Genomic DNA, 17,022 nt, shown 5'->3' with positions numbered 1-17,022 from the left:
CCTGTGCTGCGGCCCACAGGGAAGGAGCCCACTTAAAACTGTTCAACCATAAAATGACTGGAAAAACCAGCTCCTTTATGATTTTAGAACAGGCCAAGTACTCTCTTCTGTGCAATACAGGAAAGAAACACTATACTGTCCATGCTCACAATTTTTCCTGTATATGGAAAGTATTAGCAGCTATCAGCCTTGCCAGTTATTAGCCATGGAGAGAAAGATTGACAAGTCCATCAGACAATAAATGTACTGTAAGTTGGTCCTGCTGTGTTTTTCTGAAATGTAGTTAGTACAGATAGCAATCTAGCCAAGTAAATACATATAGTAGCTACTGTGGGACATAGCACCTTTAAAGTGTTGAGCACAGTTCACAAAATTCTATTCCATTTTATTTTGATATTTTCTCTATAAAATACAAAATACCAGGAACATAAACATAGTGGTGCAAGGATCTTAGTGACACCATGGCAAGTTTCCTGCAGGACCATGGAAACACTGTTATTACAAGGTTACCATCACCACTTGATTATGTTAGCTATTCTATTAGCTAATTGTAGATTCACAGAACCCAACCATGCATGGTACAGCAAGTCTCCGAACACAAGAAAGCTCCAGCTGGAGAAAGCTCCAGCCTTTACCAGTATGGGATATTCTCTATCCATAAGTAGCATTTCCCAGTAATACCAGAACAGATGCTGCATTTATTTTCTGAGCAAAGGCCCCAGTACCAGGACAGCAGTAGCACTGGACCATGGATTTATCTCAGGAGTGTTTGCATTTCAGTCCATGCAAATCTCAATCTCCTCCCATCACACGCATACTTACACAACCATGCATGCATAATTCTTGGACACACACAAAGAAGCACACTCGCATCTGACACATACATTTAGGTGTACTTAATGCACTTACAACAGTACATACACATGTATATTACACACAAACACGGCATAGCAAAAGTAGGAATGAACGCAACCACATGCACACTGAACTTAGCCCCTGTGTCTAAGTGTAATAATGTGCATTCTGTGCTTTTGTGGCAGGGTGTGAAACAACACTACCCTCCAGACAGCAGTTGTTATCTTAAGAAATCTAAATCAAAATTTGGTCTGAGCATTATTAACCAACAAAATTAGAATAGTTAGGCCTGGAATATAAAATCCATATTTTGGGACCCAGCTTAATAATGTATTAGTTCAATAGGGAAAAACGTAAGTAATGGTTCCCAAATGCTCTAGTACTCAGAAAAGGTTAAGTACTGTTAAGTAACAGAAAACATTGGTGGAAAATGATACATAAGTCAGCTATGTAGGTATGCAAGAACGTATACAAATTAATATCAAATGTCCAAAATAACAGGTTATCACATGTGACAAGAGACAATTTGTAAGCAGATGTTTGTTTACCTAGAGAAACTGTCAGACTGCAAAGACACTTCATAATACATGTCCTATGGCACTTGTGTGACTCTTTAGGAGTATAACTTTGATCCACCCAACTCACAGGTAGCAGGCTAAACCTAGACTCAAAGAGAGACTTGCCACTATTAAATGTCTTTGAACTCATATAAAACAAAACACATTTTCAACAGTGTGAATAGGGCCAAAGCAGGATTCCTCTGGAACAGAGAAATGTGGTTCTCACAAACAGTGGCCGCTGGTCCCCCACAAGCAGCAGTAAACATAATCACTCGCAGAATCGCCCAAGGTGGAAGCACTTGGTCTTTGGTCTTTGTGTGGCTACCAATCCCATGGCATATGAATTAACATCACTATTTTCCACCACAGGGAGAACAGGGAGGATAAATTCATTCAGTATGTGAGAGCTTAGGGCCAAATGACTGGATAATTGCTGGTGGCTGCTTTTTAGTGTCGGCCGTGTTTTGTTTTGGTTGTTTTGAAGGGGAGTGGGGCAGACTCAACACACAGGTTTGTTGACGTAGATGCTGACGAAGAGGTAAGACTGGTCATTGCCCTGTAATTGTCTCACTGCTAAGTAACGTCTTCCGTAACACACACACATCTACACACATTGCCACTCTCCTACTTCCCATCCACAACATCCTGTGTCCATCATTGCCTTCCGAGACAGAGGCATTGAAGTGCAACTAACTTCAAATACGGGGCTTCAAATAAGCATGCATGTGGCTTAAAAAATAAGGATGATGCCAGAAAAGGGATGTCCCAATCACATGTTATTGCCTCCCACTTCTCTAATAATATTTTTATTGAAAGTCAAGTCCAATCCATACTTGTTACTATATTTCTTTTAATTTTTCTTACATAATACAGCTGCACAGTGTAAATTTATTCTGCAGTAAGTCTACATTAAAATAGTAAAGCAATATACATATTTTGGACAGCTAAAATGCTCTACATTAAAAATAAATATAGATTCATGTTTTCCTATAACATTTCAGTATTGTCTTGTATTATGTATTACTAGTGCAGTGGCCATCCAAACGTGCCAGTTTGGAACGGGCTGACTGCTTGGCCTCCTGTTTTGCTGCTTGCAGCTTTCTCCTGAACCATTTTACCCCGATAACTTACAGAAGGTCCTCAAAGCACTTCATTTGCAACTTAACTCACTTTGTAATTCCATTTCAAAGGAAAACATTGTACTACATTTACCTGACAGAGGACGTTGAAGACTTAGATTCTACTCGCAAAATATCACAATTACAATATATTGGAGTTGAAATTTCCACAGTTTTCAACTCCAATTGTTCCAGTTGAACAGTTATTAAAGTTATTAAATGTAAGTACATTGTGCTGATAAAGCAGAACTTGTACTGTGCGGTCACAGGCGGTTTTACCCTATGGCATACTGTACGTAAAGGGCCTCGTGAATTATTTTTTTATAAATACATTTTTATAAAACACGACCTGTAACACATGTTTCAGTACGGTTCAATCAGGCGCGGTTCGGCTGTGGCTCATCTAGAGATTCGGCGTGTCCCCCTTTTTTCGTGTAGCCGTCACACATCCAGGTGTAGGCGATGTGGACCGTAACTCATCCCTGATTGACAATGCAAAACAACGTGCTGAAGAGCCCAAGAGCCTGGGTGTTCATCTACCATGTGTTCATCATTTGCATGTAGGGTAAACAGCAATCCGTTTTTGGCTAGTGAACACTTTTTGGCACGACACCAGTAGCCCACTGCAAAGCATAGACAGTATATAGAATGGAGTAACAGATCCTGTATCTCTGGACGGAGACCAGTGAAGGATATTAGAAGCACTTTTCTGGTGATGGCTGAGCGTTACTGAGCAGCCTCCAACTGAGAGAGACGACGTAGCTGTGACGTGAGCAGCCTGTCTGAAGGTTGGAAGTCTTCTGGTAGCTGTGCCAAGAGAAATCTCATGGCGCCATAGGATCTACGTGTTGTGAGGAGAAGCTTACCCCCATGCTGCAAAGACATGTTTGACTGAGAGCCGTGAAGCCCCGCCCCCGCACACAGGTTGCAGTTTTTTTTTCCTTTTTTTTCCTCAACCTTTATACCCAGGTCGCAGTTTTTTTCTGGTTTTCTCAACCTTTATGGTGCGGCCGTTTAGTTTGATTCAGAGTTTATTAAAATCCAACGCTGTCCAAACTGCTCCAAATTCCAAACGGCAAATTTATTGGGTACCTAGGCAAGTATGAAGCAGATCGGACGAACGGTTCTCGAGATATTTGAAAGACAATGCACGCACGCACGCAAGCACGCACAAAACCAAATTGTACCCCAAAATTACTTACAGAAGGACCCCAAACTACTTAATATGTAACTCCACTGTATAGCCTACTACTGACTTACTGATTTACCTGACAGAGAATGTGGAGTAATCAGACATTAGCGCTGCCCACCTGGCCCGTTATGAGAGCTAATCAGCACATATCTGCGTTCATCAACCACCAGAACAGGACAGTTTGACTAGCAGAGGTGTTAATTTCCATACAGGTTTAGTGGCTTGACGGTTAACGGTGAAGTATGGATTTGATTCGCGGGGGGGTATTTTGGCGACAGTAATGTTATTAGTGTTGCAAGTTAGCAGTAGACTTAATTAACTCAGGGTGAGTCTGTTTGACTGATGTGTCTGCCCAGTTCAGCTCTGAGATTATTTTATGAGGACTATGGTTAACTGCTCCTCAGATCTCTGCAGGGTAAATCCAGCCGGCCATGAATTAAAGAAATGCCAATAAACCAGAGCACGTTTTTCTCCCATCTCAGAATGCTGTGTGGACTAGCCAGACCCTCCTATTGGGGAGGAAGGTCTGACAAAGCGAGAATAAGAACCCCTAAACTGAAAGAGAGGTGGAGCAGGGACCCCCTACTACATACAGTATGTTGTATAAAATGAAGTTTCATAATAAACTGGGCCTACAATAACGTGTAGGGCGGCCTAAAGCCTTTATACATACCGTTATTGCATAGAATACTAAGCTATAAAAATAGTCTAAAGGTTGTTGGCATGATTTTTTTAAATCATGTTTTAATGTTAAACATACATGTGGCACAGTGAATCCTCAGGATTACCTTTACCTCTGGATAGCTACCTTAGTGACTTCCTTACCTATAGGCCAGTAAGCAGTGGGGATTTATATTTGCTAATATGTTGGATTCATGTTAAGACTTTTACATTTTTGAAAAAAAGTTCAAAAACTAACAATAATTTGGAGGCCCCCCAGCATTGACTCTGAGGACCACCGAAGGGTCCCAGACCCCCTGTTGAAGATCCCTGTTGTAGCAGACAGTGGGGCTAGCGGTCTGCATTTATGTATATTTAAAAGGTACATAATATGATGAACATTACAAGGCCATGCAGAATATAGATATTTTCTTAGAAATAGCAGAAATGGAAATTCTACTCAGCATAACAACATCTGTATCTATACCAGTGCACTATAACAAGTCTACAATAAGGTACGCACTAAACTAATGAAAGTCTATAAAAGTGCACTGCCATGAAATGCTGTGCTGTGTCCACACTTTCAACTTCTTTAACTACATTAAAGACTCATGACAGGTTTGTTTTGTATCTTATTCTTATGAAAACATCCTCTGTCTGAGTCATAGCAGGTTAGTTTTACCTCGTCTAACTTTTAACCTCTACCTTATAATTAGGAAGGCTGGGATTACAGCATTCATCTGCTTCCTCGCCGTTATTGAGGTGCTGCAACCTTTGACCTCAGAGTTGTCTCTACAGCCTGTAATGGTTTGAAACGAGGTTCACTACAGTGTGGGGTGTGCCCACAAATTAACACAGATGCACTAAAAAACACAGACACACACACACCTGGGGAATCTGTTGGAGGCAGGCCCTAAGGGAGATGCTGAGGTGTGAGGCACCCTGCTTTAACAGCTGGGGAGCGATATTATCTCATAATATCAGGCCTGGAAATTGATCCTCCCCAGATACAACCAGCCAGGAGTGTAGGTTCATACATTCATGCATCCTAGGGCTCTGGGAGTGAGCCTTTTGGTTGGGTGTTAGACTGTGACCTAGCTCTCAAAGCTTAAGACCCCCTTCTCCCTCCTCTCCTTCTCTTCTTCTTTTTCTCTCTAAAAGCCATATCTTTTCTTCACATTTTAGTCTCCCCTTTGCCACCTTCTTTCTCACCTTTGCGGTTTTCTCTGGAAACTTTTCCCCTGCCCCTAGAACTCTTGGTTCTATTTTTTTTTCCACAATGTTGGGTCTCAGAAGGTTGTTTGTTGAGTATTTCAATAAGATTACTGACGTTCTACATGTACATGTAAAAAACATTCAAATTGAAAAATCCATGACTAAAGTTTCAACTCAAAGTTTGGAACACAATTAAGACAGAATATAAATTATTGGATAAATTATGGATAATTAGATGGAGTGCACATGACTCCGACTTTAAACCCAATCAACTAGACCTAACATGGATGGAAAAAGGCATCCCAACATCCTAATCACTAACAAACAAAGGGCAACTAAAGGGCTTCCAAACTTTAAAAGAGTTGTTTTGCTTTAGATCAACAGGATTTCTATTTTTGCAGGTATTTGCAATTACCTAATTACTTTGATAAATGTAAACAAAAATACCCAATAGATTTGGAAGATCCGGTGCTGAAAGAAATTCTAAGGGCATATTCATGTGAATCCAACAAAGGTACTGTTTCTAGACTGTATAAAGGCTTCCTTACAAACTTACTCTACAGATTATATAAAAAACAAATGGAAAAGACAGGGAGACCTTGAGATGAGAATAGAAGAATGGCCTAACTATTCATTTTTAGTTCCTGCTTTTCTACCTATTTAAATATTTATTTACCTATCCATGTAGGAATAAGTGCTTTCTTATTTTTTTACGTTTTTTATGTATTTTTTTATTAATACTCTTTCTTATTTTTATGGGGGGAAACAAGAAATAGAAAGAGGAGTATCGTGAACATGTTGGTTTCAAACAATGTTAATTACATTAAGCGTATTGTTGTATAAGAACTGGCAATGTCATGTATGTGTGCAATACTCAGAAAATATATATATTCAAATTGTCCGTGCCAGCATAAACATAAAGAAAAATGTCTGGGTATGTTTCTTTCCTTCTAAAAGCCAGTTACAAATTGGTTAAAAAAAAACTGGATTAAAAAAGTCATATATTTATAAAAGGCCATAATCCAGCCCCAATCACACAAGGCCATTCCTTGTGAGGTGCAGTAAAGTGGTGGAGGCAGGCAGGCATGGAATCCATGGCCCTGTAGGAGGCATGTGGTCAAGTGGCCTTGTTGATAAGAGCCATCACTGTGTGATTTATCGCAGACACATCCCCCACACTCTCTCTGGCTGATTTACACTGGTTAAAAATGCAGAGCTACACAGCTCATCTCAAAAAGAACATTTCTCACAGTGTAAACCGGTATTGCGTACATTTGAATCTGACATCGACCTCTGCAGGTATTGGGCTACAACAAGCCAGTGGATTTAAATCCAATTATTAGTTGCTTTAGCATTGGTAGAGGCTAAAAAAAATAAAAATAAAAAAAGATTTCTCCGTATTGTAAAAGGTCCTAATCTCAGCCTCTCTCTGTGGTCCCATCCTCCCCCACAGAGGCCGATCCTGCCTTGGTGGTCATTGTCTGAGCAGGGATTTGGAATAGCCTCACTGGCCCCAGAGCCATCACTCACCTGGGGGCAGGTCCGGGTCGCTGGGGGCAGCCTGCTGGAGGCGGCGTGGCTTGGCCACGGCCTTGGAGCTGTCTGAGACACTGCGACTGGTGGAGCTAGAGCCACTCTCGTGTTCATCCTGATGAAAAAACAAACCAGAACGCCCGTTAGGATAGGTAGTAAAGTAAACACAGGGTTCTACACAGGGCTCTACAGAACCGGTGCACTTAGATTTGCTCTGACAGTTATTTTCAAGTATAGATATTTTTTTAAGTAATACTTTATTTTACTAGTGTACAGTAGTAGTATAGGTAGGTATGTAGGTATAAATAGCTTAGTCTAGTGTCCTTTTACTGCACGTGCATCACAGAGGTCAGAGAGACATTTTGTTGGGAGATGGCACAAGAGTTTTCTTTAGGTTCAACCTAAAGATACAAAGAACAGTCCATGTGTTAAGGTGCCATTTCCATTCACCACCGCCAAGACACCAGTTGAATCCTTAATTTTCTGTCTATTACCCCGTGGAGCTTTAGTTATTAGCAAGCAGGACTCTCCCCACACATGAGCAAGATTGATTACCAAACAAATCATGTAAACTCTAGTTGTGGGGAACTAGGTTACCAGTGGTTATTGAGGGTAATCCAATTATTGGTGTGCATGTAAGATGATTATCTTTTCTCCTGCATGGCTATGTGCGCAATGAACATAGGAGTGATTAGGGGAGCATCTACTATACACCGCTGTTTTTGAGCCTCCCTTCACACCAAACCTTCACCCTAATCTCCCTTCCATCCCCATTTAACAACCATCTCCATGGGCTCTACAAATAAACTATGGTCCTTCGATGAGGGTGAAGGTCTCTCCCTCCACAACAGCACATGTCATCTGCACTCAAGAGACCGGCAGCCTGTTAAGCCCAGGAATGTACAAGATCTGTGTGTGTTTATGTGTGTGTAGGAATGACGATGAAATGGACATCCCCTTCAGAGATGAGTCTGAAGATAAACAAAATGAGCCAAGATTCAGGATGAGGGGGTTATTTATTGGTTCAGCTTGCATAGTGCCTCCGGCCCTGTGGCTAAGACACGAGGTGCAATTAAAACAATAGGGACATGAGGACAAAACAGGACTGACAGACAATGACTTTTACTAGATCTATTGCTGGGGTAGATACAATTAAGCTTAGTAAATTCACAAACACAAAAAGAGCATTATCCTATGAAGCAATATGATCAAACATTCTCCTAAAGCTTAAAGCAGAAAACTAAGGCTCTCATATCTGATGTCATCAAGTAACAAACTCTGGAGAAGCTCCATTAACAATAAAGAGACTGACTTTGTGGACTTGTAAAATTTCTACAAGCAGATTGTCACCTTCTCCAGAGGGTCTTGGTCATTGTGTTTCCAAGTTTTAGCGGAGTCTTGCGGTCTTGTTTCCAAGTTTTAAGAGGGACTTGCATGTTCACAGCATTTGAATAAACAGTTCATTATCAGAGGTTATGGAATTCAAATGTGTCAAATCTGTTCTGCACGCCGGGGTGAAATATTTGTCAAGTTTAAAATACAGCCAGCACCTCTTCAACCATAAATTATCAATTTGGAGAATAGGGGAGCACACCCTATTACATCAATATCTTAGCACAAAAGACATACTATGACTACTATAGCTAAAGTTCTACTCCTCTACAACTACTATGTATGATTGAACAAATACCTCATATTCACAGTAGACAAATGCCTGCAAGTGAAGGATGGAAGAAAGAAATAACCAAACACATTATTAGACCAATTCTAAAAAAACAGAAAACATCAGGAACAAAGGTGGAGAGTTGATTGAGTTAACCCCCAGTATGGCATCAATTAAGGGTTACTGCTGCACTGTAACCTTCTCACAGTCAACCCGGACGGTAAGTGAGTCAGACAATCTGGACAAAGAAAACGGGCCGATCGCATGTGTTTAGCATTTAAACGGTGATCAGCGTGGCGGAGTGTCTCAGGAGCCACCCCTTATCCTGACAAATGTAAACACTGAAGGTGTCAATACCAAATATTTTTGGCTACTCCATGCACACACACACACACACACACACACACACTTAATTCACACATGCTCAAATGAGCAAATGAAAACCCACACCTTTCATGCAAGTCACATGCTGTGCATACTATATATACACGTACCCCACACAATTAACACACATTCCCTGGTTCTAACACTATTTAATGACAATGAACCCCTTTCTCTCTGTGTGGTTGAGTAATGAAGATTAGGTTTTAAACATACTTTGCATAATTTGAGTTGTGGACACAGACAGAGAAGCAAGTATCCCCCAGTGCGGCAATGTAAACATGCAATTGCCAAAAGAGACGAGAGAGGCTCTGGCAGAAATATTTACACTTTACTTCAGTAAGGGCCTTTGCGGTAGAGCTGCACTATGCAAGCAGTTTTTTCCCCATCAGTGAGTGGTGGGAATTGGTAAACATAAGGGGAAGAATAATAAATACTTCATCAAGGTTCCAAAGAATAGAGATTGGCAAATAATACGATGTAAATTTTGTTGCTCATTATTCACACTTCATTTGTTAACTTGTCATCACTTCAAACGTTGCATCTGCAATATTTAAAGTAGATATTACAAGAAAAAAGAAAAAAAGGCTGTTTTTTAAGATGAGGTAAGTTTATAATGAGACATGCTCACACGTTGAGGTTTTTAGTTTACATCACAATACACTACTTTAGAATTAGAAACAGTCCCCCTCCACTGTAGACTCTCATATCTATACCTAAAGGAGTGCCTAGCCCTGCAGGCCAAGAGTACATTGAGTTCAACAACTCAAACTGCCACTAAAGAACAAGACTGCCAAATTTGGAAGTAGCGCAATTAAGCGCTCAATGTCACCGTGGGCAGCGAGCAATTCTCCAGAGGCGAAAAATGCCTTTTCAGAGGGAAGCCCTGGGACAAATGAAGCCTGCCTCAGCTGCTGCCGGGTAAACTGATCCCTCCAATGCCACGGCAGGGCACAGGACAAGGAGGGAGGGATGGAGGGATAGAGAAGGAGGGAAAGACAGAAGGACCAGGAAAGGGTGGGGGGTTTTGCTTCCCCTGCAGGCATGTCAACTCAGCTGTTGACCAAAGATGACGGTAGCAAAAAAGGAAGAGATATGAGAGACAAAGAGATAAGTGGAAAAAATAACAGACTGAGAGAAAGTGAGACACTGTGAGACCAAGAGTAGTTAAGAGACAGCAAGAGTGAGAGAGACTTGGAGACAATGGGACCAGAATGGAGGCACAGAAAAAAGGAGCAGGTCCTGGCAGTGTGAGTGACAGGCAAGGGGGACCCCCTACTCAGAGGGTAAGTGGGCACCCATGGAGGGTTAGGGCACAGGAAGGCCAGGCCTGACCTCTGTCCCCACGCAACGTCTGGCTCAGTCAGGGACCGGGAGGCAGTGTGTCGAGCCTGTCTGGAGGGTTGACTCTCATCTGAGCTGCTCAACACATTAGCTGAACCCTGCCACCACCTCCAGCTATTAAAAACAGCACCTCTGCAGATACTGTCACAGTTGCCCTAGAACAAACAAACGAGCTATAACTCTCAGATACCAGAAACCAGTCAAATCTAAACTGCCATTGGCAATGTCATTTATATGTAAATTGTGATGTGAATAAGAAAAAATTAATATGAAAAAAATGCAATTTGTTTTTGTAAGTACACCAATTCTGTCCACAGCAAGCAGACATTTGAACAGTGTGATGTGATGACACCTAATCATTATAACTGAATTTGCCCAATTTACTTTGATTTTAATGTTTTCCAGGCATCTGTTTAAACAGTTTGAAATACAAGTTACAACATACACTTAAATAAAAAATAATGTTAGTCTCCTGGAAACAGGAGGCTAAGAATAATGGTCTTCCTGCAATTTCTTGTCATTTTAGGCATTCATTTTGACATACGTTGGCCTAAAACAAAACTAAATTGCCACAGATTTTATTGCCCAATGCACAATTCTATAAAAAATAAATATGGCATTTTCTTTTTTTCCCTCCACAAATTACAAAGCAATTTTTCAATTTCAGTTGAACACACAAGAAAAAGAAGTTGCTGGCGGGGATTAGCAGTTGACTACCCTGCATGCCTGCAACTGCCTGATCTTTGAAACCCAAACATTTTTAAAACTGGTCAATTTCACACAGTTTCAGCAGATTAATGGGTGCATACAGAAGACCATTGCTGGATAAACACACTCTTTGTTATTGTTGTTTTTCCTCTGCAGGTTGCTGGCGAACTCATGCTGACATCAAAGCAGCAGGCCTGGAGATTGGAGGCCAGGCAGTGGAGGGCGAACGCCTATGGAGTAAGAAAATAAATGAAGGAAACCCAATAGCTCCTTATCTCAGACAGACCCCCCTTCTCCTCCAAATCACTCATATACACACACAAACACAGACACACTCACACTCACTGGGTCTGACAAGTAGAGGCCCTGTCCCCCATGTCAGGGCCCACAGAGCACCAATCTCTAGGGAGGATCCAGCAATCAGACCTCCCTTCTTCTACAAAAACACTCACAGAAGACATTTTGCCAGATAATAATCGAAATAATAGAAAACCTCTCTGTGGGAGACACTGTGGATGTGATGGAGCTCTGATTGTTTTTCCAGAACAATACAGTAAACAACCACTGCTGATGTGATACAGACACACCACATTCAGCAGAGAACACACTGGTCTGCTCTTGAAGCAGCACCTCTGTTCTCAGCGCTACGTGATGTCCTCTCTCCTTCTCATATCATCTCGCTCTTACTTATTTTGTTCCTTCACCTGTCCTTATTCCTTCCTACTAATCATCCTATGTTCCTTTTCCTTATCAACAATCTATGTCCTTTTTATACAGCTGCTTCTAGTTTGTCATCTTCTTCATCCTTCCGCTTATTCTAGAACGTCTCATCCCAACCATAACCAGCTAGTCTGAAGCTTGTTTAACAGTGATGACCCTGGTTCTCATAAGAATGGTTTCCAGCTGGCACCAAAAGGAATGAGCTGTGAAAAGTGGCTTACTGTTTTCAAACATACAGTCACAGTTTGGGATGGTTCCAGTAATGTCAAATGGTATGCAGCCATTGATGACGATTCCAATGGAATGTAAGCTGAAGAGAACAGAGCTCATCGCAGTTGACTCAAATTACCTTTTCTTTAACGTCCCTTGGCTTCAAACCCATCCATCAGCTCAACTAAAAATTAGCTGCTAATGGGTTTTTAATGAAACTGTAACAAATGCAGAAAGCCATTACACCATGATTAAAGACAGTGGTTTCATTTTCTCCTCAAAAGGAGGTAGACTAGAGAAGCCAAAACTGTAAGGACAGAATTTCACACACTCGCCGTCCCGTTCAAAAGACTAAATGAGCAAAAGTTCTTAATATTACTATTATGCTCTGCAATTTGTATACAAAAACCAACCCACACAACTACTAATACTTGCATACAACACCGCACACAAATACATGTGCACAGTACCGCACAGCCTAGATATAAAGACCCACACTTGAAAAACACAGCAGAGCCGTGCAGCTGGAATCCATGGCAGATTGGAGGGATTATAGCCTGAAATGAGCCCAGATGAATATCACATCGTGTGACATTCTGAATAATTATCTCAATGAAAACAGCTCATTACAAAAATGTGGTCTCTCTCTCCTTTTTCTCCTCTCTTCAAGTAATTAAATCCACTACTGGCAAAGAAAATCCCCATTTTCACCGCATATACTGCAGTAATGAAATATTACAGTCCTGAAATGTAGACAATGTGCTTTGGTACTTCAACTGAACTGATGTATTCCTTAGCCTTGTTTTTTTCTGATCCAATAAGAGAGTCAGTGTAAGATCAGTGTAACGGAGGAAGTGTAACTTGGTAGTTTCTAAAGAATCTCAGCTTACAAAGTATTCAAACCAAAGAAAAAGCTATTTTCATATGATTTTGGAATGTGAAATGTAGTGTTTCTATAAAAAAAAAAAAAATCCAGCAGTACATGGCAAAAAGCAACTAAAGATGAGCAAAGATGGCTGATTTTAAGTACCATTATGCAGCTAAAATGAATGTGCTGCTTCTTAATGTCAAAAGTAAAGCTATCGTGATTCTCATATAAGTCTTTTTTCAAGTCTATTTTCTTTTGTGAAACCACACACCGCAATTATTCAGCACATACGCATATTAACCGTCAGATACACAAAACATCCTTGACTTCATATGAAGGGAAATGCAGTCCATCAAATTATGTATCCCATCCTGGTTAACTTGAAACTCATGTTATTTTCTTTATAGTCAAATTAATTATTTGTAATTTGTGTTTTTTCAAAACCTTCATACCTATACAAGGACTGCAACACAGAATAGACAGACTTGTGGGATTTCTTTAGAATAATTTCAAAAGGCTGTGTACAAGATCTGTAACACCAGAAGCAAACTGTTTTAATGAAAGTATGAGGTTAGTTTTCTAAGTATAGGCCTTCTTTCTTTCAGAAGCCCAAAAATATATGATGTTCATTAAAGAGGAGGGAGCAGGAACAAGACTTTGAAAGACTCAAACGCCAAAAGGAGAATGCACAATTACAAAACTATTTCACTCTAAAGCGGGAGGAATCACGACGACAGCAGTGGTGATGTCATGCTCAAGGCCTCTGCCAAGAGTGCCTACACTATACCCAAGTCAAACTGGCTATGTTTAATATCTGCCTCCAACATGCCCAGAATAACAACAAAGACAAACAAGGATCCCAGTTATGGACAAGACCCAGAGGCAGCAACAGAAGGATGTCTGACTTCAAAGTGGGGCTGGGCGATATGGAGAAAATCAAATATCACGATATTTTTGACCAAATACTGCGATGTCGACATTGCGAGGATATTGTGAGGTTGACAATTGGTGCTTTCACAAAATATCTTCACATTTAGATTTTAGATAAATAACCATCATAATGTGGATATAATGACTAAGTGGTTAAAGGCAAATAATAGAACAGTTACAACAGTCTGGTAAGTTTGGAAAATGACATAACTTTACTGTAATGCAGCATTTGACACCAGGAAAAGACAACACTTAACATGTAATGATATTACGATTCTTCAAAATCTAAGACGTTATCTAGTCTCATATCACGATATCGATATAATATTAATATATTGCCCAGCCCTACTTCAAAGCATTTCATATGGACATCTTCGGACAGCCGTTTGCATTATCTTCACCTGAGAGGATACAATTGGCTGTATAGATCATTAAGTAAGGGACAGTAAAACCACCTTAACTGTAAAGTGCTATAGTACCCATCTCAAATCTCTTTAACGCTGTACGGAGGTTTTAACAAAGACCCGTCCTACAGCATCTCAGTATCATGGACCAATCAGTGCCATTATTGTCCATTACTATATGTGACCAGTTTAAGTGAATTTTAGCTCTACTACGGAGCTATTACATTCTGTAGTATTGGTTTAAACCCCAAGACATTTTCTTTAGTTAAACCTTGAGTAATACCACCAGAAACCAATTTTTTTAATTTACGGTACAGTAGCTATTTTTGCTCCAGTTAAAGTGTGCATCATTCTCCGTTAATCTAGTAAATCTTAAAGCCAGTTCATTCATGCATGTAATTGGTTTCTTTGTTACAAAATATAGCTATTTTGCTTGTTACAACAGTAAGCAGGTCAGCAGTAAGACATTTTAAAGCAGAGGGAGCGCCGAGGTCAGTGCTCTTTCATCCTCGCTAACATAGTTTGTTCTCCACAATTGTTGTTCAAACTATATGTAAATCATAGTTACTATAATTCCAAGACTTGATTAAAGGCCAACAACAAGAAATTGAGACAGGCTAGGTCTGATATAGGTGCCGTGATGGAATTTCGAACCAGGCTGAACAGTCTAGATCACTGCTGTCTCATTTCACTTTCATTGGTGCCCATTGAAATTCTGCCCAGTGAATTCTTGATGTTAACATACCATGTTCCTGCTGCTGACCTGCACTATTACTGCAGTATTATTGCACCTGACACACACTGTTTTCTCACTGGTGAAAATGAGAAAACCTAAAAGGAAAGGGACAAAGAGAATGAAAGAGAGCAAAGAGTGAGGAAAACATCACTTAGCGAACAAAAAGCCAAGCCAGAAAAGAAGAAAAATAGGAGTGAGACAACAGGATAGTGTGTGTGTGTGTGTGTGTGTGTGTGTGTGTGTGTGTGGGGGAAGAGAACAGAAAGAGAATGGGAAAGAGAAATTGTTCCTGATTTAGATCTGAGAGGCTCTGGTCCTTCAGATGTCTCCATCAGCTAACCACAAGCCCAGGCTGAGCATGTGAGGCATGCTGCTTATGCTGGCACAGCTATCCCCGAATGCTAGTAACTGCAATGTATTAGCTACAATAAAACACTCCATGCAGACCCCTCACGCACACGCACACACACACACACACACACTCTAAGTTGAGTCTACTACAACACTTGGGGGAAATTCCCAAACACTTACCTGTTAATTTTTAATCCAAATAATAACCAGGCCTCAGTTGTACGTTATGTAGTTAACCTATTCAAGCAAACCATTGTTACTTTTCTACATATGATATGAAATTAACTAATAATCTTTACAAATGGTAAAGAAAATGAGTATCCTATAGAGATATTTATATCTTCTTTTTATTTTAATAAGTTGCTGAAAACTCTAGTACTCAGGACCGGATTTTAACATAAACTGCCATTCATCTGTCGAAAAACTGAACCATCCCTGTTCTGAGCTTTACCCATCATTTCATACACAATACTAAGCACATTTTACAAGACATAAGCATCCCTTAAACGATGTAAGCACGAGCCTCCAAGAACAGCGCAAGCAGTGGCTGAGGCTACTCTGACAACTTAATTGCAAATGTGAGGTGCAGCTGGAAGGCCCGAAATGTAGAGGCGTAAGTGTTCTTGAAGAGTATCAATGTTCTGAAACCAGCAAGATAGAAAAACAGAGAGAAATAGGAGAGCAGTTTCCATCCAATGCCAAAGCTATATTGCAGGGGGTTTGAGCATACAAGCGGAACGCAGCATGCCTTATGTTTGCATAGCTTTTATACACTGGGATCCAAAGTGACTGAGGTACTGTCAACATTCAGCTTACTTGAGAGATGGAAAACTGTCAACCTTACCAAAGATTTTTTTTTTTATTACATTCTTATAACGGATTCTGTTCCGTAATCCAGCCCTTGTCCATGGATTTCAGGTCTCTTATTGTCTTCGTCAGTGTAATGAAACTCTGTCTGAACTCAAATTTTGATAACAACCTAATTAAACAAAAGGCCTGGCCCTGGCCAATAGCCAGTGCAGTCCTGTTTTACCACTCTAAAAGTAAGATTTAAATGGTTAAACTATAGTTTGAAAATTTTAAATGGGATTTAAACATTTAACATTTTAATATTGGTAATATTTGCTTTATACTTTTTACCAAGCTGCATTTTCCTATAAAACAACGTATAGACTGATACAGAAGTAATTCCTCTCAATCATCAAAAGACTTACTAGAAGTGTGTGGCGGTGTCTGTATCTACAGAGACCCTGCCCTCTGCCTGTATTTTCTTAATTTCTTCTAATTTTGCTGTTCGGGATGTTTCTGGGTGTCACCCATAGTCTTTGGGCACCACGTGGGTGTGTAACCCCCAGCCAATAACAGTGTGCAGGGTGTGCAGCCCATACCCATCGCTGTGTGTTTGTGCTGCATCTGTTTGACCAACACAGACACCTCCTCTTGAGCCAGAGAGGAGGGGACAACTTTGAAACACCAACTGCAACTAAACAGCATTCAAGTTCCTCTACTTTCTGTTCCGTTGTGAACTGGAAATTATAACTGTCAAAAAGATTTTATCAAAGATTAGGAGCACA

The 17,022-nt window shown here is 40.4% G+C and overlaps 1 protein-coding gene across 4 annotated transcripts in view; it reads right to left on the bottom strand.

Annotated features, from left to right (window-relative positions):
* vps13b (vacuolar protein sorting 13 homolog B) overlaps positions 1-17,022 on the bottom strand; it is a 352,525-nt gene that overhangs the window by 321,830 nt on the left and 13,673 nt on the right. For all 4 annotated transcript variants that reach the window (XM_078253791.1, XM_078253793.1, XM_078253790.1 and 1 more), the window contains one exon: positions 7,131-7,248. In XM_078253791.1, the coding sequence (XP_078109917.1) occupies positions 7,131-7,248 (118 nt within the window). The remainder of the gene's footprint in view (positions 1-7,130; positions 7,249-17,022) is intronic.

The sequence above is a fragment of the Sander vitreus genome, chromosome 6 (genome assembly GCF_031162955.1).
Source record: "Sander vitreus isolate 19-12246 chromosome 6, sanVit1, whole genome shotgun sequence".
NCBI classification, from domain to species: Eukaryota; Metazoa; Chordata; class Actinopteri; order Perciformes; family Percidae; genus Sander; species Sander vitreus.
Note: the sequence above shows the minus strand (reverse complement) of the source record. Positions and strands in the feature narration are given on the sequence as shown.